Source organism: Lolium perenne, chromosome 3, assembly GCF_019359855.2.
Source record: "Lolium perenne isolate Kyuss_39 chromosome 3, Kyuss_2.0, whole genome shotgun sequence".
NCBI lineage: Eukaryota > Viridiplantae > Streptophyta > Magnoliopsida > Poales > Poaceae > Lolium > Lolium perenne.
Window position 1 is genome coordinate 66,925,588 of NC_067246.2, and position 22,712 is coordinate 66,948,299.

Here is a 22,712-nt window from a genome sequence, read left to right on the forward strand (position 1 = left end):
TACGGAAAACCTTCCAGAGACGCCGCCAACGCCGATCCCATCTCGGGGATCCAGGAGATCGCCTCCGGCACCCTGCCGGAGAGGGGAATCATCTCCCGGAGGACTCTACGCCGCCATGGTCGCCTCCCGGTGTGATGTGTGAGTAGTCTACCCCTAGACTATGGGTCCATAGCAGTAGCTAGATGGTTGTCTTCTCCCCATTGTGCTATCATTGTCGGATCTTGTGAGCTGCCTAACATGATCAAGATCATCTATCTGTAATTCTATATGTTGCGTTTGTTGGGATCCGATGAATAGAGAATACTTGTTATGTTGATTATCAAAGTTATATCTATGTGTTGTTTATGATCTTGCATGCTCTCCGTTACTAGTAGATGCTCTGGCCAAGTAGATGCTTGTAACTCCAAGAGGGAGTACTTATGCTCGATAGTGGGTTCATGCACTGCATTGACACAGGGACGATGTGAGAAAGTTCTAAGGTTGTGTTGTCTTGTTGTTGCCACTAGGGATAAAACATTAGTGCTATGTTCAAGGATGTAGTCACTAGTTACATTACGCGCCATACTTAATGCAATTGTCTGTTGTTAGCAACTTAATACTGGAGGGGGTTCGGATGATAACCTGAAGGTGGACTTTTTAGGCATAGATGCAGTTGGATGACGGTCTATGTACTTTGTCGTAATGCCCAATTAAATCTCACTATACTCATCATGATATGTATGTGCATGGTCATGCTCTCTTTATTTGTCAATTGCCCAACTGTAATTTGTTCACCCAACATGCTGTTCGTCTTATGGGAGAGACACCTCTAGGGAACTGTGGACCCCGGTCCAATTCTCTTTACTGAAATACAATCCCATCGCAATACTTGTTCTACTGTTTTCTGCAAACAATCATCTTCCACACAATACGGTTAATCCTTTGTTACAGCAAGCCGGTGAGATTGACAACCTCACTGTTTCGTTGGGGCAAAGTACTTTGGTTGTGTTGTGCAGGTTCCACGTTGGCGCCGGAATCCCTGGTGTTGCGCCGCACTACATCCCGCCGCCATCAACCTTCAACGTGCTTCTTGGCTCCTCCTGGTTCGATAAACCTTGGTTTCTTTCTGAGGGAAAACTTGCTGCTGTGCGCATCATACCTTCCTCTTGGGGTTGCCCAACGAACGTGTGAAATACACGCCATCAGACGCGTCTCTGCGGACGCGTAAAGTGTCTGCTCGCGTCTGCGGACGTTTCGTCTGACCCGCCTGGCAGTGACCCAGCGTCGATGCGTTTTCTCCGCCAGTACTGGCGCCGAGGCGTCGCTTCGGCAGTCTGCGGCCGCGTAAATGTCGATGCCTCGCGTGGCGCGCGGCCGTCGCCTACCTCTACGCACGAAGTAATGGCGATGCCACGCGTGCCGCGGCCATCGCCCTGCCTCCGATCTATATAAACAGGGGCGCGCACATCTCATCTCGTCCCAACTAAACCCTAGCCGCCGCGCAACCTCCACCCTAGTGCCGCTGTCGCTCAGACTCCGCCGGAGCCACCATGAGCAGCGCTCGCCGCGGCCAGGCTGCCGCGCCTCCACCTCCACCTCCCAGTCCACCTCCCCGGCCTCGAGCTCCAACGAGGAGTTCAACTCCGATGACAGCACCAACCTCCTCCACCCGGTCAGGGACGCCGCGGCCCTGGCTGAAGCGGAGAAGGAAGCAGAGGAGGAGCGGGCGGCCCATGCAGCGGTCGACGCCGAACTGGAGCAGAGCAGGGTGGCCGCCGCCGCTCCCGCGGAGGACTCCGACTCCGACATATCATGGTCTTCCGACGACCCTGATGCGCCTACCCCGGAGGAGAGGGCGGCGGAGCAGAGAGCTATAGTTGAGTCCTTCGAGACGCTCAAGGACGACGCCGCCAACGCGAGGCTGGAGCAGAGCTTGCAAGAGGACGCGGCGGCGCACCAGGCCATAGCGGCCGCACGGGAGGCGGCGGAGAAGCAGGCGAGGGAGCGACGCAATGACGGAGCCGGCCCGTCAGGCAGCAAGTAGTTTAGATTTTACTTTCTATATTTTCTATGCTATCAAATGTTCTACTATATTACTTTCTAATATGTTGCAAATCTAAAAATGGGTCGCCCTGGTGGACGCACACCCATACGCAAACTTACGCGCGGACGAAATATGTCTGCGGGGCGACGCAAACGGACGCTAGCGACCACTTTTCGGCGTCCGAAATGTGTCGCCCAGCTGGAGATGCCCTTAGTAGTAGTTATACAATAAGCGACGCTTGGAAAAGGATGAGGTGACGATGCGTGTTGTCAACGGCTGTAAAGTTTATGTGGTGGTTGTCTGGCACTCTTCGGCTTAGTCTACTTTCGGGGTTAATTTTAGTTTTGAATAAATGTTAATTTGTACCCGCATTGAGTATGAACATATAAGTGTGCCTTGCTTGATGCAAGACCGTTATTTATTTAAATCTGGTTGTTCCATTTATGTGTTCATGCACCCGAAGATTAATGGTTTGTTCTTATTAAATCTTGATGCTAAAAGTTGCAAGCTTAGTGATGATAGTACCATGGTATATCTGGTATTGCAGTCTAGGTCATATTGGTGTTAAACACACGAAGAAGGTCCATTCTAATGGACTTTTGAAGTCACTAGATTTTAAATCTTTTGACATATGCGAGCCATACCTTATGGGCAAAAAAAAAAAAAAAAAGGTCGGCACGCTGGAGTGATCGGAGGCGACGCTTGTCACTTCCTCCGGCATGAAACGTCCCAGCCCGGCTGCTCTGGGAGAAGAGGGCGGAACATGGGGCGCGTGGGGGATTAGGGTTTGGGTCGGAGCATTTATACTCCAGTCCGTAGTGGGGATGATTTTGCACTTTGCGAGGGGCTAAAATGCAAATGTGCCCGAAACTTTGACTGAGTGGAATTTGCACGAATCTCCAACAAATAAGTGGTGCAGATAGTATGGGGGGCCAACCTATATGAGGGAAATCAGCACTCATGGCTCAGTTTAGCCCCAACTAAGCTCCGCCAGTGCACGAGATCACAAGACCCTCGCGGTCCACCCGGGGATAAGCTCGGGAAGAACGGCACGGCGGACACATAATCGATGGCGACGCCGATCTTGAGTCGAAGACGCAGTGGTTCAAAAACTCGGCAGGCAGCACAGTTTCGACTACCACCGATGTGGCAAAAGCCCACCATAGTGTTCCCGAAGAGAAGGTCGGCACGCTGGAGTGATCGGAGGCGACGCTTGTCACTTCCTCCGGCATGAACGTCCCGGCCGGGCCGTACGTCCTGATGACGGTGGGCTGCTACAGCGAGGCGTGCTCCTTCATCTATCCTGGAAAGGCTCTCTAAGATAGGATCAAGCGAGAACGCGTCACGACTCTCGCAGTCTCGCTCATTCTACTGACATCAGCAAAGTGTCATCCGCATGCAACCCGCGACACGCCGTGTCCTCGATCTTCACTCCTTTCCAAAACTGCTCTTAACCGGCCCTACGCTCCTCTAACTCCCTTCCAAAACTGATCACGCTGCCGTGCCCTCAGCTCAAATTTCACACGCGCTGCGACTCCCTCTCCTTCATCCCCATCTCCAAACACCCTCGCCACCGCCGCCCCCCGCCCCCGCCGCACCAAAGCTAGCCCTAGCTTGTTCGTCCGCTCGCGACTATATATGTCGTCGTCCCGCCGTCACCGGAAATTGACCAAACCCCGACGGTACGTGGAGGAACCGCCGGTCCCTGAGCCAGATCTGCAGCCGGTGCCAAAACGGCGAGCTCATATGCCGCGGCTTCGTCATTTCCCTAAAAAGGGCCACCTGACGGAAGACTACTCCGATCTGGTCGAGGCGAACGAGATCCCACCCCATCTTCCGAAACGGATATACCAGGCCATGGAGCGCCATCTGCCGCCTGCAATCCTGGGCGCTCCCCGCGTCGACAAGCTCGCGTTCATGCAGCGCGTCCTCGCCGGCGACGTGCCCTCGCAGGAGGAGTTCGCCCGTGTAAGTCCTTACGTGTGTATCTCCGTTTGTTCTACACTTCTAGTACACTTGTTATGCACTTATGCAGTTATGCTTGAAATTAACTGGTTTTTGGAGATTGCACGCAGATGGAGAGCTGCATACAGTACAGGCAGCTGATCTGTTCAACATATAAGGTTTGCTTTTGATCTCTGCCGATGTGTATATATGATGGAGGTGTTCTGCACTTTTGTTATTGTTTATTTTCTATCTCCCCACCCCGTTTTTATGAGGAATTTTGCAGCCGTAATTAGCTACAAATCTACAATTAACCTAATGGACAAGTATGACCTGCAAGAAATCATATAGTTTAAAATAGCCGGCTATCTCATTTAGCCGCGATATTTTTAGAGACTATGAAAGGCTATAGTGAGCTATTCCATTTAGCGTTTTTTCAAAAAATTGGAATATTTCAGTCATATCTTAAAAAAACTATAATTCAAACATAATTCATGATACAACTCACAAGTTTTATATAATCATACTGAAGGCAAATTTCAGAAAACAACAAAATAAAAAGAAACAAAAGAGAAATTACAAATACATGAGGTTTAGGGTTAAATTAGAATCTAATTAGGGACTAAATATGGCTATAGCCCCTATTAGGCGTTTTTTTTTTCTTATTTAGCCTACAAATGGCTTAGCCGCAGTGGCATGTCTCTTAAAAGGCTATAGCCAAGCTATGGCAGGTTATTTAAAACTTTGCAAGAGATACATGAACTTCGCAAGAGATACATGGTCTTTGTCTTTTCTGACATAAGAAGAAAATAAAATCATCAAAAGGATATATTACATTTTTTCGGCATAGGAAAAGAGGATTTTATTAAGCATTGATAGAGTTCCAATCACAGGTAATGACCTCGGACATTTCCTTAGGGTTGTTCCTAACCCATGAGCATACTGCCGGTGTCTCTTGAGCTCACTTATCTGTGCCAGACCGTGAGCAGCACCATTGGCATCACGTTCAATATTCGCACAAATTGTTCCTCTCTCCCTAACTAGCTCTCTAATGGCTGAAACTTTAAGGGGATATACACCGACTTATATATAATGCGTGCCTTCCTTTATTAACTCTAGGGCTTCAGTGCAATCCAGTCTAGTGTAATTTTCTGTGTAGTCCAATGCATCGCGCTTCAGTCCTTCTTCCAATGCTTCTTCCAATGCTTCGGCCAGTTCAGCCTTATTGGCCGTGTATGATGTTGAATATAAATACACTGCTTAGTCTCTTTCTATCAGTTTGGATTTTTGGTTTAATTGGCTAATGCAACAATTTTTTCATGGTATCGAAGCTAAGAATTCTCAAGTTCAAAATCCTGTTCGCGTAGTATTAAAAATAAACGAAAAAAGATTTTGCGACCTCCACCGAACCCATGTTAAAGACTAAAATAGCGTAGATGAATACATTTCCTGGTCTTTCTATCAGTTTGGACTTTTGGTTCAATTGACTAATGCAACAATCTTTCATATGAGTCATCTACTTTCAGCTTCATTTCCCCCGGTATTGTCAGTGACAATTTCTTCCGGTACTTTTGTCTTCCGCCCCTGTTGGAATTCACCCACGAGTCGATCCCATCAAACTAGATAAATACACGCGACACAAAATTTATCGCCAATACCAGATGCATACACGACAAATGCCTTTCAACTTGCCTTGCGCATGCTCCATTAAGTTGAGGTGCTGCTTAGATTTTAATTGGGTGGTTTCTCACAAAATTGCACGCACTAGCTAGCTTGTGCACATTACACCCAGTTTTCACTTTTCAGCATGGTTCTAATTGCTTGTTAATTTATATCTTATTTTTGATGACTTGGAAGACAAAATAACATAAACATCATATATCGTTCCTTCAGCGACACCCTAGGATCTTCATAAGTTTCTAGTTGTTTGTAAAATTATGCTCAAATGTGTATCTGTATGTTAACTTTTTATTTACTTCTATAAAGTTATTTATGCAGTATCTTTCATATGATACACATGCACTACCATTCTTTCTTATATACAACTATATACTCTATATATCCATTTACTCACGATTTTGCAGCCTCTACATGCCCAACTGTACAAAATGAATCCTCATGCTTTCTTCTTGCCATCGTTTCTCCGAGCCATTCGTGGAAATACAATACAAAGTTTCAGTGATATCATCCATGAGCCGGCACCTAAAGTGTACACATTTCCCATGTTTCGACCGGCATTCTGCGAAATGCTCATGAACGAGGTGCATATGACCTATATTATCTTATTGTTCTTTACCAAACAAATATTAAAAATAAATTTGCGATGATTTACATGTTTTTAGATGTACCTCTTTATACTTGCACATTTTAGATCAACTGATTTAATCATTTTTTGTACTCATAGGTTGAAAATTTTCAAAACTGGGCACATAGAGAAAAACAAGAGATAAATGATCCAAATAACTTTCACAAGCCTAGCCGTGGAACCACTATTTCTGATATTGGAATGAAAGGGATGCTTGATGACCTCATGAAGAAGTTTATCTCACCTATTTCCAAAGGTCATATTTCGCTAGCAAAGCTTATTAATTTATTTTTTGTGAAAGGGGAAATAGTTGTACATAGATTATAAATTCCCAATGATATTTATGCTCTAAATAAATCTACATTTAAAGGAATATATATTTTCATTTCTTCATGTTTTCTACAGTTCTTTTCCCTGAAGTGGGGGGTAAAAGTCTGGACTCTCAACATTCTTATGTTGTTTCATATGGTGGAGATGATGGCGGTGGCAGACCTGGTTGTTCATATGATGGATATGACAATGGCCTAGGTACAGAAGCAAGCATATAACCTTCTTCATCTTGTTTTTGCCAAGTATCCCTTTACCATAAAATAATTAAATGGTTGTATATGCAAAATAGCAATGCAATAATCCTGAACCTTTCTCATGTCTATATTATTATACACATGTATATATTTTGTTCTTATGATCATTGAATTATCCCAAACAAAGTGTTGTGTTAGTTTCTGACACTTGAAGATATTTCATATGAGCTACTAGTATTTCTAAATATATATGGATGATACACTAACATGGTCTATCCTATTGGGTTTCTGGCTTATTTATCTTCTAAGATAGTATTTTGGTTCCCTCTTTCGGTTGTTAAACCATAATGCTACCATCCTCCTAATCAGTATACCCAAATATATATTTGCAGATATACATGTGGAGGACTCTCATATTACACTAAATGTCTGCCTAGGCAAACAATTTACTCATGGTCAAATGTTGTTTGTTGGTAGTCGTTGTGGGACCCATGTTAATTCAGAAGCACAACCCCAGGTACTTTATTTACACAATAATCTTTCTAGTAGGTAAACTATCCATGTATTTATCCAAAACCTTAATTTGCACTACTTTTTATTATGTACGCCACAAAAAAAAAAGATTTAGTGTTTAGTTACTAAATAAGCCTGATCTTATACAATTTTGGTTAGAAATGGGTTACTAATATGGCTAGAATGTATGTACGAGTAATTACAAGAATGAACTTAGTTTCACAGAGATCAGATAAACGTGTTGAGGTAAGTATATCATTCAAACATGGCATTTATCCATCATTTACATTTACTGTATTGAAATGGAAATTGAAGTCATGGTATAAATTCTGATATGGTGCGTTAATAAAAAAATATCTATATATACATAAAAGAGTAGGCTTCATGTAACACAGGCGTGTGTACCCATTGGATAGCATGCATAAACAATAATCAAGTGGCAAGGCCATTAAGGTTACATTTAAGGAAATGTTGTCATTTACTTATATGATGTAATTATTCAGTAAGTAATCTAAACACAATATTTACACCAACAATACGTACATATTCAAACTACAGATAATCATTTGTGGGCTAAGAACTTTCCCCGAGTGGCAAGCACTAAAGGAGACTAGTAGAGGGGATATCAGTTTAGAAAATTAAAGTAGTGCAAAATATTTATCTAGACTAGACTGTTTGTCAACATTTTCGTTATACTCATCTACATATCTCTTTCAAGCACTACGACTCGAACCTTGGACGAGAAGTGCACCAAAGCAACCTCTACTATCCACCTACTTATATTTTGATCTCATTATTGAAGGAATGACTTAAAAGTGTTAACTACATATACCACCTTCATTTTTTCTTGTCATTTAATATACATGAATCCACAAAGATGTGACATCTCAATTATTTATATTTATTTTTTCTGGTCCAGGAAATATTTATGTATTCTCATGTTGTTGGACAAGCCTTGCTATACCATGGTCGCCAGCGACATAAAGTATGCCCAACATGTGGATTTAGGGCTAACATGATCATGCAGTGCAAAAGGTACACACACATGCATCTTATTATGGAACTCTAAATATGCATACATATATTTCTAGATGTTGTGTGCATGTTCCATCTTTTTCTTTTGAAGCTTTAATTAAAAATGATTTCTTATATCAATCTTCCTAATGACCAAAGAAACACGATCTTGTTAAGCCATCTTGAAAAATGTTGTAGCATTTATCTCTAGTCATTGACTATATCTACATGCATGGGTTAACAAGAAGAATTTTAGCCTTAGTTTTCTTATGGTTGACTATCCGCCATTGAAAAAGTAAGTATTATCTTGAATCACATCAAGCGATTGACTAATAGTGGTAAAACTAGAATATATGTAATGCTAACAATAATATCTTCTTGTCAGTGTGTACATATGTATGTCTGGTGTGTGTCCCTTAAAGATGCTTATGATTGTGTTGGTTTTTGTAGAAGCACAAACACATACACACCCATATGTTCATTACTAATCATTGTATAATTCCACGATTATTTATTGAGTAACAATGTTGCTTCATCGATATAGTTCATTGTTCAAGGAGGTGACAAAATGCAAGCTAGATTTTCCTGATTGGTGCATCGAATGCCTAAAAGAAAACAACGCGTGCAAACATAATATACCGATACCATGAGGCTGGTAATTGGTATGCTCATCCCTTAACTGATTTTTTTGTATTTTCACTCTAGAACCATCGTATTATTTTACATCTATATTATAAGTAACTTTGGTTTTTGTCAACTGCTAATTTCAGGTTCTTGTCAAAAGTATGGTAATAAAGGATGGGGTCTCTAGGGATAGACCAACATGTTGTGCAATGCTTAATTAACTTTATGCAATATATGTACTCCTTGAGTTTGCTCGGCACATTTTGAAAAAAATATTGGGCATGACCATTTAATCAGTTTAGCTTGTAGTCTGTGTAGCTAATTAACAATGAGACATTGGAGGAGATGGTCATGCATTAATCCAAAATTTGTGCTAAACACTTTCCAATATTCATCCTAGCCCAGAACAAAGGTACAAAATGCTCATTTAGGACCCTTAATTTCATATCATTGTGCGATGTGGTAGACCGCTCAAAATTGTGCTGAAAAGCTTCACATGAACTACCCATGTGCGATTACCGAAATTCACACATTATTTTTTGAGTTCATATGTTGGTCACATTGTACATATTGTAAAATTTATCTCTTGTGAATACCTTGGGCGCTCCCTTCTGAAAATACTAGTTGTACTAGCTCTCTCTCCCTCCCACACCAGGCTACCAGCTACCAAGTCCTATTGAAAATTCAAGACACGACCTTATCCCTTGGTCGTTGTCGAGCTTCCCTTACTCCGCCAGATCAGCTGGCATGAACCTTCTCAACAAGGCCAGTCCATGGTGACCTCGTTAACTAAAAAACTAGCCGATACTGCCATCTCTCCTTTGCTTAGATCGATCAATGATGAAACTACTTCATCATTGTGTGTGACCACTACCGAGTACAATATGGAGGTCTCCTCCAACACTCCACATCTCATGTACAAGATATGTGGCCGAGACACTCCCTGCTCCATACGATCTGGCCCACTAGCATAAACAAGTGAGTAGAATTACGGATAACGTGGAGGCAACACATGCAACGCCAACTCAACACTCATTAGGAACCACCTACTATTACGACAACATGGACAACAACCTCGAGAGTGCGGGTCCATGTAGAGCTCCGAGGTCCGTGTTCTTTTCGGTTGATGGCAAGCTATATTTAACTCAAAATTTGTATTTTTACTCAAGAACCACCTTACTATTTTACATCTAGATTGCAACAAACATTGGTTTCTATGTCATTGGTAATTTTTGGTTCTTATCAAAGTTGGCAATAAAGGATGAGGTTTCTAGCTAGGGATCCACCAACATATTGTAGCAAGCTTAATTTATTGTATCCAATATATGTGCTCCTTGAGTTTGTTTAACATATTAAAAAAAAGTTGTGGCATGCTCGTTTAATCACTTTGGCTTATTGGCTGTCTACCTAATTAATATGCATTAATCCAAAACACTGTAGACAACACTTGCCAATATCCATCCTAACCTACAACAATAGTATAAAAAGGATCATTTAGGACCCCTTAATTGCATTTAGTATTGTTATTTTCTACACGGCCCACAACTAAGTGTAAAAAATCATATGTGAAATGCTTCACGCTAACCTGTCCATGTGCGATGTCTGAAATTCAGACTGTTTTCTGAGTCTGAACCACAACACACATTGTGAATCTTAGCCCTTGTGAATACTGTATTTTCCCATGGGAACTGTATTAAAAAGGTATATAACCCTATCACTCCTCGGAAACCTAGCTGTTTCTCGCTCTTAGATTGCTCTCTTCCCTTCATTTAGTCTCTTTGTCCCCGAGAGCTCGCTCTCTCTCTCTTTGCAGGTTGCAGATAACCAAGAACCATTGCAAAATCAAGCTGCAACCTAACCCGTTGGTCATTGTTCATCCTCCCAATCAATAATATTGTCGGGACTTTCAACAGCGTCAACACATGTCACGATGGGCCTGCATCTAGTGATGGCTTGGGGATCCGTGCACACAGCCACGAACTGACTCGAAAGTGGTGGTGTGGGTGCCACACCACCGACAAATATGTAACAATGGCGTGCTGATCACAACGCCATAATTAATGCCCGATATGGCTCATGCACCGGGCCCAGTTAACAATCGGACCACAATGGTGGTGTTGCTCTTTTTACGACACCACTTGTACTAACAATGGCGTGGTAAAAGATGGTGTGTCACTAATTACATGTCCCCTATAAGCTATTATCTACTAGTGTGTGAATCCTACAATAAGATTTAACTACCCATGTGATGAGTATATTAAGAAGATCACACAAAAAATGAAGATTAAGGTAATGAGTTGACTAACTAGAAGCGATAAGGTGCCTCTTCAAGTTTTCACAAAGAGAGAGGAGGATGTTAGTATGGTCATGGTGTGGCGACGTCTGCCAGCTGGCTCCTTTGTGGAGGTCGGATGATGTGCCTCACGAAGGTAGTGATGGTGCTTGGTGAACGGTACCCCATTCATGGTTTCTCGTCAAGGGAACAACAAGGCTATGGCAATCAATTGGTGAATTGAGGAAGGATGAGGGTTCTAGGGTGGCAACAACAAGGAATGTTACGTGGTTTCTCTATGTGGTAGCACAAAGGAAAAGAGCATAAGGTGGAGGCGGCACTTTGTTGGCGGTTTGAGTCGACAGTCATACAGGGGATTTTTTACATGGAAAAAGGAGATAATCAATACCACGTGAGAAACTACCGAAATGATAAAGTGGGCCCCACATATTTTTGGTTTCTCGACTTCACCATGTCAGTGACTGCTCGAGGAAGCTCGCTAAATTACACAATGTTCTAAAAATAACATTGGTTTTGCATTTTTTCCAAGCCATCATGTTAAGGCTTCTAAATTTTTTATGCTCCTAGTTCTATGAAGTATTAATGAATCCTGGATTGTGTTATCCTGGCTTGTCGAACTCATGGACTCAGAGTTTAAATGTTTCACTTGCAATAAGCACTGGCTGTTGTAACATGATGATCTAGATTGTAGAATGTATCTGGTATTAGATGGTTGTGGCCTACTACTTCTTTTTGCCCCTATTTTCTCTGTTTTTCCCATGTTTTTTGCCCAGTTTGCTCCGACATGCATGTTTTGGCCCTGAATTACAATGATATTTCAGCGAAAATTTGCACAGTTTTTGGTCGGTTTTTGAACTGGATTCGAATGACAATTTTCTTGTTTATCCGAATGGAAAATTAAAAGCACTCAAATTTTCTTTTTTTTTACCACACCACTGGTACTAACAATGGCGTGGTAAAAGAAGGTGTTTCACTAATTACATGTCCCCTGTAAGCTATTTTCTACTAGTGTCTGAATCCTACAATAAAATTTAACTACCCATGTGATGAGTAGACTAAGAAGATCACGCAAAAACAACGGAGATTAAGGTAATGAGTTGACTAACTAGGAGTGATAAGGTGCCCCTGGAAGTCTGCATCAAAGAGAGACGAGGAGTGTAGTATGGTCATGGTGTGGCCACGTCTTCCGGTAGGCTGCTACGAGGAAGTCGGACGATGTGCCTCACAAATGTTAGTGATGGTGCTTGGTGAACGGTACCCAATGAATGGCTTCTCGACAAGGGAACAAAAAGGCTATGTCAATCAATTGGTGAACTGACGGAGGATGAGGGTTCTAGGGTGGCAACAATAAGGAATGTTAGGTGGTTCCGCTATTTGGTAGCACAAAGGAAAAGAGCATAAGGTGGAGGTGGCACTTTGTTGGCGGTTTGAGAGTCGGTAGTCAAACTGGAGATTTTTACATGGAAAAAGGAGATAATCAATACCGTGTGAGAAACTACCGAAATGAGAAAGTGGACCCAATATATTTTTGGTTTCTCGACTTCACCATGTCAGTGACCGCTCGACGAAGCTCGCTAAATTACACAATGTTTTGAAAATAACATTGGCTTATGCATTTTTCCCCAAGCCATCATCTTAAAGGCTTCTAAATTTTTGATGCTTTTCTAGCTAGTTCTATGAAGTTTGAATGACTCCTGGATTGATGTTATCCTAGCTTGTCAAACTCGTAGTTAAATGTTTCACATGCAATAAGCACTGGCTGTTGTAACATGATGATCTAGATTGCAGAATATATTTGGTATTTGATGGTTGTGACCTACTACTTTGTTTTTGCCCCTATTTTCTCTGTTTTCCCCATGTTTTTTTTTGCCCAGTTTGCTCCGACATGCATGTTTTGGCACTGAATTACAATAATATTTCAGTGGAAATTTGCACAGTTTTCGGTCAGTTTTTGAGCTGGATTCGAATGACAATTTTCCTGTTTAGCCGAATGGAAAACTGAAATCAATCAAATGAATGTCAATATCAGCACCCGGTGATCTTTTTTGCTGAAACTGAAAGTCGAAACCATGGATATATTATCCTACAAGGTTTGCACTTCATTTGGCGATATGATGGAGGTGTTCTGCAAAATTAGATTTGTTTATTTACAATTTTCTCGCTGCTGGTGGTGACTCGTATTTCAAACTTTTGATGATGAATTTTCTGATATTTTGTTTAACTTTTAAAAATAGGAAGGAGAGCTTTGAAATATATATATATATATTTATGGAAATTGTGAACTTTGGAGAACTAGCTTCCAACCACCCAATTTTGAGCTTTTCAATTTATTGAACTATGATTTTGAACCAATAATCTATGAAAAAGGGAGATCGGATTGATTTTGTGCGAGAAAAATATGGGTCTATTATAGAAGTTCGCAAGGAATACAAAGCATCCCAAAAATAATAAATTTTACATTGAGATTATTGGGCCATATAACGATCACTATTGCCGCCAGAGCGAGCTACCACCGCTTCCCTACTGGAGCCAGCCTAACGTTGTTGATGATAACTAGAGAGTCTTCCTGCACGTGCCTCAAGGGACTAGCGCCCTAGAGCCGAAGTCGTCACCATTGAACCCCTGAATTGATCTAAATCTTCCAACACTAAACATTTAACACGAGTAGACTGAACAAGATTTACCACTCCATGGGAGCAATGACTAGATGGTTCTTTGTCCTCCTCAAAGCCAGAAGCGAGATCGCCATCGATGAGGTGGACGAGAAGGCGATATACCTTATTATTGTCTAGCACAAGACCGCCATAACCACCATATCGTTGCTTCCGATTGACCAATCTATCACTTTATAGACCTTACAATAGCGCCACACACATATCCGAGGTTCCCACCGCCTCTCATCGTCGGAGTGGCAAACTGAGGAGACTAGGACCTATCGATTCCCATTCGTAGATGGTGCAGACATGGTAGATGGCGGCGCGTAGTGTGGAACCCTAGGTTGACACCTTTCTTCTTTCGCTGGAGGAAATCGTTTCATGCGTGCTCTTGTGTGCCTATGTGGATCCCGCGACAAAATTGCGTGTGTGTTTTGCGAACTATCTGTGACTAGGGGAAGAGTGGAAGATGATGGACGGATCCGAAGATCAGACGGCTCATGGCTACAAGATCGTACGATGGGGTAGGCGGAGGATGAGATCGACTTATCGTCCAGGGGACGCCCAGCGTCGCCCATTCTGAAAACAACATTGCTTTATGGGTGCATTTTTTTCCCTTCACAATATTCAATTTCCGTCGCTGGTGACGACACCCAGGCCTTTCCTTCCAGCTCGTGTATGCTCACCCGTCCCCGAAGCAAATGAAGAAAGTAGTAACGCTCGGCTCCCCTCCACTGCATTCATCACTTGTTTCCAAAAGAAAACCAGCGCGTGATATCATCACATTTCACACGCCAAAACGCGGGTCATCCCTCTCCTTCTCCCAAGTTCCCATCTCCATCTCCGCCGCCGGACCAAGCCCTAGCCGCCAACCGTCGCTCCCGCTCGCGCACCATGGCTCCCATTCGCCGGAACAAGAACAGATCCCACTAGAACCAGCAGGGGTTGGTGGTGCCCGATTGGCGGCCGGAGCTGAAGCTGCGTGACCACCCTGATCCGGACCACGTGCCAGAGGACTACTCCGACGTGGTGAATCCGGAGACGGACGTGCTCGCGCCTGAGATATACCAAGACATGGAGCGCCGTCTGCCACCTCAACTCCTCCGAGCTACACGCCACGAGAAGCTCTTGTTCATGCGGCGCATCATCAGAAATCACCTCCCCGCACCGGCCAAGGGAATCATGGTACGTACGCAGTCCTCCGTATGTACATGGATCTCCCGTCCGTCGTACATGCAGTTGCAAGCGATAATTAAACCGCTTGGAGATCGATCTGTTAACTGCTTTGGAAAACTAACATAAACTCCACGCATGCAGGTGGACATCATGTGGAGACAATACATCCAGAATATCCATTCGCACTATCAGGTTTGCAATTTCATTACCACCATCTTACTGCATATACTATATAGATTCGATTCATTTTGTTTCATTTATTAATCTTTATCTTCCCCTGTGTTTCTATGATGGTTTTTGCATGGGTGCCAATAATCCATAGTTTAAGATAGCGGACTATTTCATTTAGCGGTGACATTTTCAGAGCCCAACAAAGGCTATAGCCGGGCTAATCCATTTAGTATTTTTCGAAAATATGGAAAAATTCAGTCTATCTTACCGAAAAGAGGAAAACTATGACTCAAACATGATTCGAGCTACAACTTATTGAACTATTCAAGGTAAACAAGTATTCATCTATTCAACTCATAAGTTTTATCGAATCATATGGAACACAAATTCGGAAAACAAGAATTAAAAAGGAGAAGAGAAGATAAATTAAGAAAACATGAGGTTTAGCGGCTAAATTAGATGCTAAATAGAGCTATAGCTGGTTATTAGCGGTTTTTCTCATTTAGCCTATAAACAGGAGGTCTCTCAAAAGATTATAGTCGGATATTTAAAGCTTTGGAACAATCCATTGGATAGCATGACGTCGTCATCAGAGTCACACAGATGCATGTTCTTTGGCTTCTGCTTCAAACTAATAATAAGAAGAAAAAGAAACTGTGATACATAGCGTGAAGCTGTGATGTCGTGTCATCTTCCGTAAGGAGAAACAAAGATCAACTAGGGAATTGTCCATATGCTTATTCCAAAAGAAGCTTCATAAGATATCTGTCCTTGAGTACTCGGATACATATATATGCATGGCTGTATGGTCTAGACCTCTATTTTATTTTTCGATCAGATGTCTTTTTTTTTACTAGAATGAAATATCATCGTAAACTTAATGTCTATGACTTCGTTTGGTATTGTTTAAAAACGTGCTCCAAAGGGCATCGATCTCTATTAAAAATTTCTTTCCTGGAATACCAATATTTAATTAGCATTATTGCTGTTGAAAATTTGAAATCATGAATAGTAATGGTCAATGTCCTTTAATCTATGAAGTGTAAAGGCATGAACCATTCTTTCTTTACACATACATCCGTCTATAAAACTATATACCCAGACAGATACATAATGCATTATCCATTAATGAACATTTTGCAGCCTCTACATCCCGAACTCTACAAAATGAACCCCGCAGCTTTCTTCTTGCCTTCGTTTCTGCGTGCCATCCGGGGAAACACTGCAGAAAGTTTCATGGATATCATTCACGAGGTCATAGCACCTTCAGTCTATGCATTTCTTATGTTGCGACCTGTATTCTGCGAGATGCTCATGGATGAGGTATATATAATAAGATGTCATGGATTGCATAGCTATCTTGCTATTCCCGATTTCTGTTACTTTTTGAATTAAAATTCCAATCGTTGTTCTAGTATTTCAAGAAGTATTGTTCCTGTACGTGTCGTGCAAATTCAACTACAAGCTGATTACAGGTAGAAAATTTTCTGAAGTGGGCGCACATAAACAAACAAAAAATAATGATGCCAAATACCTTGGACAAACATGGTAGTGGCGTTGCTATTTCTGAAATTGGGATGAAAGGGATGCTGGATGAGCTCATGAAGAAGTTTATCTCACCCCTTTCCACAGGTAATAAACTTATTTATTTATATATCTCACGGGAAATCCAACTCGGCTTTCCTCCTCACTATGTCTCAATTGCTAATTTCTTTTCTTTGCAGAAGAACACAATATTCTACTGGCTAGATTTTAAGTTCCTTTGACATATTTTTATACTCCAAAGACTGCTTTTGATCTTAAATGAAATAGTATTTAAATTTCTCGATCTTGTTCTCTGCAGTTCTTTTTCCTGGAGTTGGTGGCGGGTCTTTGGACTCACAACATTCTTTTGTTGTTTCATATAGTGGAGATGACAGTGGCCTAGGTATATATGCTCCCACAAACATACAATAACTGCATAGCAATTTATTTGGCATCCTTCTTTGTGTCATATATCTTGTGGTACAAGACATAGTAGCTCCATGTGCTTAGCATTATATGTTCATACCATGATACTAATGTTTAGAAAGGGAGTGCTATGGTAGTTCACGATATTTGAACATAATATATGGATTTTCCTTCTCCGATAAAATTTTATTTTGTAAGCATCATGTTTTAAATTTTGTATCTGACGAATGTATTGTTGCTAGCAGATAGTTACCGGTTGGACGTATTGGGTTTTTCCTCTTGGGATTTAAGATATAATTTTTTATATTTTACTATTGTGAACCATAATATTTATTTTCCCGTAAATTTAATAGTTCAAAAATATGCAGGGATGCATATGGAGGAAGGCCATGTTGTACTAAATGTCTGCTTAGAAAAAAAATTTACTGGCGGGGAAATGCACTTTTGTGGTAGACGTTGTGCGAATCATATGAATTCTGAAACACATGCAGAGGTACTGTATTCATCATGAGTTCTCGTACTACCTAGGTTAGTTAACTGCTAACTAGCAAAGGTGTTCATATTCTGCAAGTGCTAATGTTGGGATCACCCTTCTCCTACTTTATTTTCTTATTTAGTCCCATTTTACTACTTGGCAATCCAATGGGAGTTCTTCGCCCTGCAGGGTTATTTATAATCAGGATATTAAATTTTGCAATGGTCATTCGTTTTCATTAACAATTGAATGCTTAGATTTATGACTAAACCTTCATGAATTCAAAGGTCTCTTTAATTTATGTCGAAGAGGCTATGTAAATCAGTTTAATTTGAGAATCCCATAAACATGTATTCCCTTTAGCTTGTTTTAATTATCGTGAATCTCTATTTTATTCTATCCATTTCCTTATACTCTTTGTGTTAATTAAAGGGGACAGAGGGAATACTTTATTTCGGATCAAATTTTGTACTAATTTAATTAGATGATATTCTATCAAAAAGTATCCTTTTTCAAGCTTGTTGGTCTTATACGAAGTTGATTAGATACACATTTTATGAATTAATATCCTTGAGTGCTTGACACCAATTCAATGGAAGTTCTTCACCCATGTAAGCCTATTTATATTTGGAAAGTCTAGAAATTTTCATGTAAGTAGTTTGCTTGCAATATCCATGTTTGTTTACAATTTTCATGGATGCGTGGTTTGTTTGCTTGATTTTGTTTTTGCCTGTTGGATTCCAAAAAATAGATAATTTAAATTAACAGTAAATATTAATTAGTACTAACATTCAGCAAACTTTTATTTCAACAAAAAGTTCCACTGTAGCGAAGGAAATAAATTGATGTAACATTACCGTGAACAAATAAGATCTTTCAGCATATGTTCAAATACTTCAGAGTTAATAAATTGGAGGTAACAAGCACTACATGATTCAGTGGTGGGTGTCTATTAAGAAGGAAATACTGTTAGTATTTTCTTTTGAAATGAAGGTTGAGACCTCCGGGCTCTGCATCTATTTTATTTAAATTTTAGTTAACAAAGTTCGGATGAGAACATACATCAAAATATCCAAAGCCACCACAAAACACCTACAAACCCGTTAATGGAGGAAAAACATGCCATCAGGGCTTTATGTCCTAAAAGTACAAACAAAGCCCCACTAGATAGGTACCGGGGGCATCACCGAATCATTGATGATGAGAGGAGGCACACATACTGTCCAGCAAACTCTCAGCATGCACCTCATGGACGCTGCAAAGCCATCACTGCCGACGAACCACCAAGGCATTTTCAAGGCAGAGATCCGTGTAGTCCTTTCTAGGCCTTTCGTTGAAGTTGCCGCGGCGTCAGGCATCGCCTCCGCCCTATGTGAGTCGACCATGCCGCGTATGTCGCCAATTCCCCGTTGCACCATGGTAGCATGGCCTGATGCCTTCAACGTGGTAGATGAAACATCACTCCACAAGCAGACCCCTTCAGGCATCACTTGTTTCAAAACGATATCCCGAGAGGGAGAATGACATAGAAGTGCCTCCATTGTTAGATCGTGGGGAGACTAAGATCTAGGGTTTCCCCTAAAACATTTGGGCCGGAGATTCGCAGCAATGACACTTTCAACAAGGCAATGACGCCCGCGGGCGCCACATTCGTTGGCTCCAACTACGTTGAAGCCCGTCCAGGAGAGTGAGCCATCTCCACGCCATCCGTTGTCAAACTTCTCGGAGAGGGCCAGCATGTCATCCGCCACATCACCGCAGATGCAGCCGCATGCGCCAAGCCCAAGCCCTAAGCCGTTGTACCGTGTCGGCTCCTTCAGGCGAAATGACGAGGGGAGCTAGAAGCGATGATCTGGGAATGCTCCCAGACGTCTCATGAGAGGGACACGAGAGTGCATCTCAAATACTATTAGTTATGATATCATCTAGGAGTTAGCACATTCAATACTTATTCACCAACATAAGGAAATTGAAAACACTGACATAAGAGTGCTTGTGTTGAAGAGTGGCATGGGGTAGGAGCCCATGGAATGCGGTGCGAGTAGAAAATAGCTTGGTTAGACAAAAGATCACAAAATATGGGATTTAATTTAATATCTTCATTCAGTTTTTTGTATGTGATAGATTGAGACGGGTAACAGAGCTGGGGAATTTTTTTTATTCAGATGAATATTAGATGCTTTTTTTTTTTTGCAAAAACAAATTGAAGGTGACATATATAGAGATAGAGTGTGTGAAAGAGATCTTTTGAAAAGACAATATTGTTCATTAATATAAATGAGATGAAGTTGCATTCTTGCACTTATCCTCAAAGCCCTTAGTACCCAGTGACACTCTTTTCCGTTGTCCCTTTTCTAATGTTCAACTCATCCGAAACATCTTGATTATCTTGGTTGGAATCATGTTCTAGCCTCCTGGGTATATGTCATCTCTTCCCAACGTCCTCATGTATCTCATGGCGATGCATTTCACAATAAATAATATCCTTCTTAAGATAAACTCTCCATATAAAATGTTTTCTTCTAGTTGTAGTAGCACCTACTAGTAATACTTTATGCATGCATATAGTATGTGGTTACTCGTTGAAGTTTGAAATGTTTTGAACCTGTAACTGAGCCTATTTTTATGTGCGGAACTGGGCCGTGTTATTAAGAGTAACCCACAATATTCATCTATTACAGTTTAATACATGAAAGTTTATTTGCCAGTAGGGGTTATGTATATGATTATTTTTTTGGCTTTGATATCCATATTCATAATTTTATGTAAATACTTATCACAATTCTGTTTGTTCTCAGTACATTTTACTGAATACCTTTTTCGTGACATATAACAACTAAGTTCATTCTTGTTTACATTCTGGCCCTATTTATAACACATTCTAGTTAAACTTATATAAACTTTGGCTCCTTTTGAAACTAGATTTCATTATAGAGGCTTTATTTTGTTTTCCGCTTTCTCCTCCCACCTTCACTTTTTCATCTTCCTCTCATCACTTTTATTATAATTACTACTACGACCTAGGACAGAAGCATGGGCACACTAGAGCACCAACACCAGCACTTAAAAATACATTTAAAACTCTTATTTCTTTGGTATTTACTTTTCAGGAAAGAGTTGAATATTCTCATGTACGTGGGCAAGCCTTGTTGTTTCATGGAAATCACATGCATTATGTCCATCCTACAACGACCGGTTTCAGGGCTAACATGACCATATGGTGCAAAAGGTACACATACATGCATCTTGCTCTACAAGTGTATATTAGAATTTCTCTTTTAAAATAACAATTATATGCGCATAAATTTATATATATGATATATACAAACGCTAATTCCCCTTTTTGATCTTCTGTACAAGTCAAGCAAATAGCATATTAATCCTATTAATCAAATGGCATATTAATTCCGTTAATCAACTAATAGAAGTATATTAACACACTTGTCTCTTAGGGTTGATAGGGCATGACTAATTGCCATTAGAAATAATGTATTCGTAGCTAAACTAACATGATTATTTTGTATACATAGTTCGTTCTATGAGGAGATGATGAAATCCAGGAAGAACTTCCACTGGTGCAGAAAATGCCTTAGCGAAGATAACATCTAGGGAAGCACAATGAGTTGATGACATATGTGTGGTAAGCAATCTGATCTTATCTACTCTTTTTGTCAAGTTACATCGTATTTGAGTCAAGATTTTTTGCATTATAATATTTACTTGATATCTTATTTAACTTTGGTTGGTTCGTTCGAAAATTCCAGGCTGTTTTCAATATAAGTGAAAGGGAGAGGATATCTTTGGAGATCATGACAACAAGGTTCGGCATGCTCAATCCAATTTTTCCAATATATTGTACCACTAGATTGTGTTTCAATATTTCTATGTAGAGTGGCATGCCCAGTTTATTTCGTGATCATTAGATGTATAATTTATTTCAAATATATAGTATTCTATGGAGATGGCTATGTATTAATTCAAAAGAATGTAAACGTCTACCGATGCAAAAAAAAAAATTACTGCTTTTCCAACCGTGTATAGGTTATACTAAACCAAAAGGAACATATTCTTCGACAGGGCTCACCATCTTCAGTCTATGACCTCTTCTCCATCGGAGATTTCTAGCATAGTAGATGGACATAGCAGACACGGTGAGCGCAATAACTCTGGGGTAAACGTTGAAGCTAACTCATGCACTAACACTCAATCAGTTGAATATTGAAGTTTATCATGCCAGCAAGGATACAATTTGTCCAACAAAATCTAAGGATACATGATTGCCTTAACGATTGTAAATTGCTGCACGCTATGGGAAGCAGCCCCCAAATGTTGCTCCAGGTACGCCATATAGCACGCTGCCATACTAGCGGGCCGATAACCCTGCGGACCGAGGTACATATGCAGCATATCTGAAAGAGCGTGCGCAAGACAATGGGACGTGTTTGGTAGGTTGGGCTAAATTTTGCACTCAATAAGGACAAACTTAGTGGGTGTTAGTCCATCTCAAACAAGCTCTGAGCCAAAATCTGGACTTTGTTTGGTGGCCCGTGAAGATTTTTCCAGCACCGGGTGGGAAATTAAACCCTCTTTGTTTGGTGGCCTAGACACAACCTATTCTAGCTCTACTGATACACAATATTGGTGTTTGGTTGCATAGATGAAACTGCCACGTGTTTACCGTGGTTGAAACAAGGTGAGCTTACCATGCTATTACATGCTACATCCCATCATAGGGAAATCAAAAGAACAAGAACTTGACGATCACCATGATGAGAACGACGCTGATGCAATCTTTCACCCTACTCTCTCGTACTAAAGACATTACTAGAAGTGGCATTGGCTCGTGAGGCATTGGTTGGTGAGGCATTGGGTGTTGAGGCATTGACTGATGAGCCATAGCCTAGATAGGCATAGCCTGGTCTGCCAAGAAGTTCTAGTACTCCTTCCGTGCCTCCTCATAGTATCGTACCTTCTTTAGTTGTTGTTGTTGGAGAAATCATTGACTTCATCCTAGCAGATCCTCCATGAATTATAGATTTCTCGAAG

General features: G+C 41.1%; 1 protein-coding gene and 1 long non-coding RNA gene across 2 annotated transcripts; both read left to right on the forward strand.

The window, feature by feature from the left end:
- The first annotated feature begins 3,516 nt into the window (after positions 1 to 3,516).
- LOC139830072 (2-oxoglutarate and iron-dependent oxygenase domain-containing protein ICU11-like) lies at positions 3,517 to 4,244 on the forward strand. Its single transcript, XM_071826937.1, has 2 exons — positions 3,517 to 3,991; positions 4,099 to 4,244. Exons 1-2 carry the CDS (start codon positions 3,662 to 3,664, stop codon positions 4,156 to 4,158), a joined length of 390 nt encoding a protein of 129 aa, XP_071683038.1. The 5' UTR covers positions 3,517 to 3,661; the 3' UTR covers positions 4,159 to 4,244.
- A 12,390-nt stretch (positions 4,245 to 16,634) lies between these two features.
- Positions 16,635 to 17,678, forward strand: LOC127341631 (uncharacterized). Its single transcript, XR_011754028.1, has 3 exons — positions 16,635 to 16,873; positions 17,085 to 17,168; positions 17,560 to 17,678. It is a non-coding gene; the product is annotated as an uncharacterized lncRNA (long non-coding RNA).
- Positions 17,679 to 22,712: the final 5,034 nt, after the last annotated feature.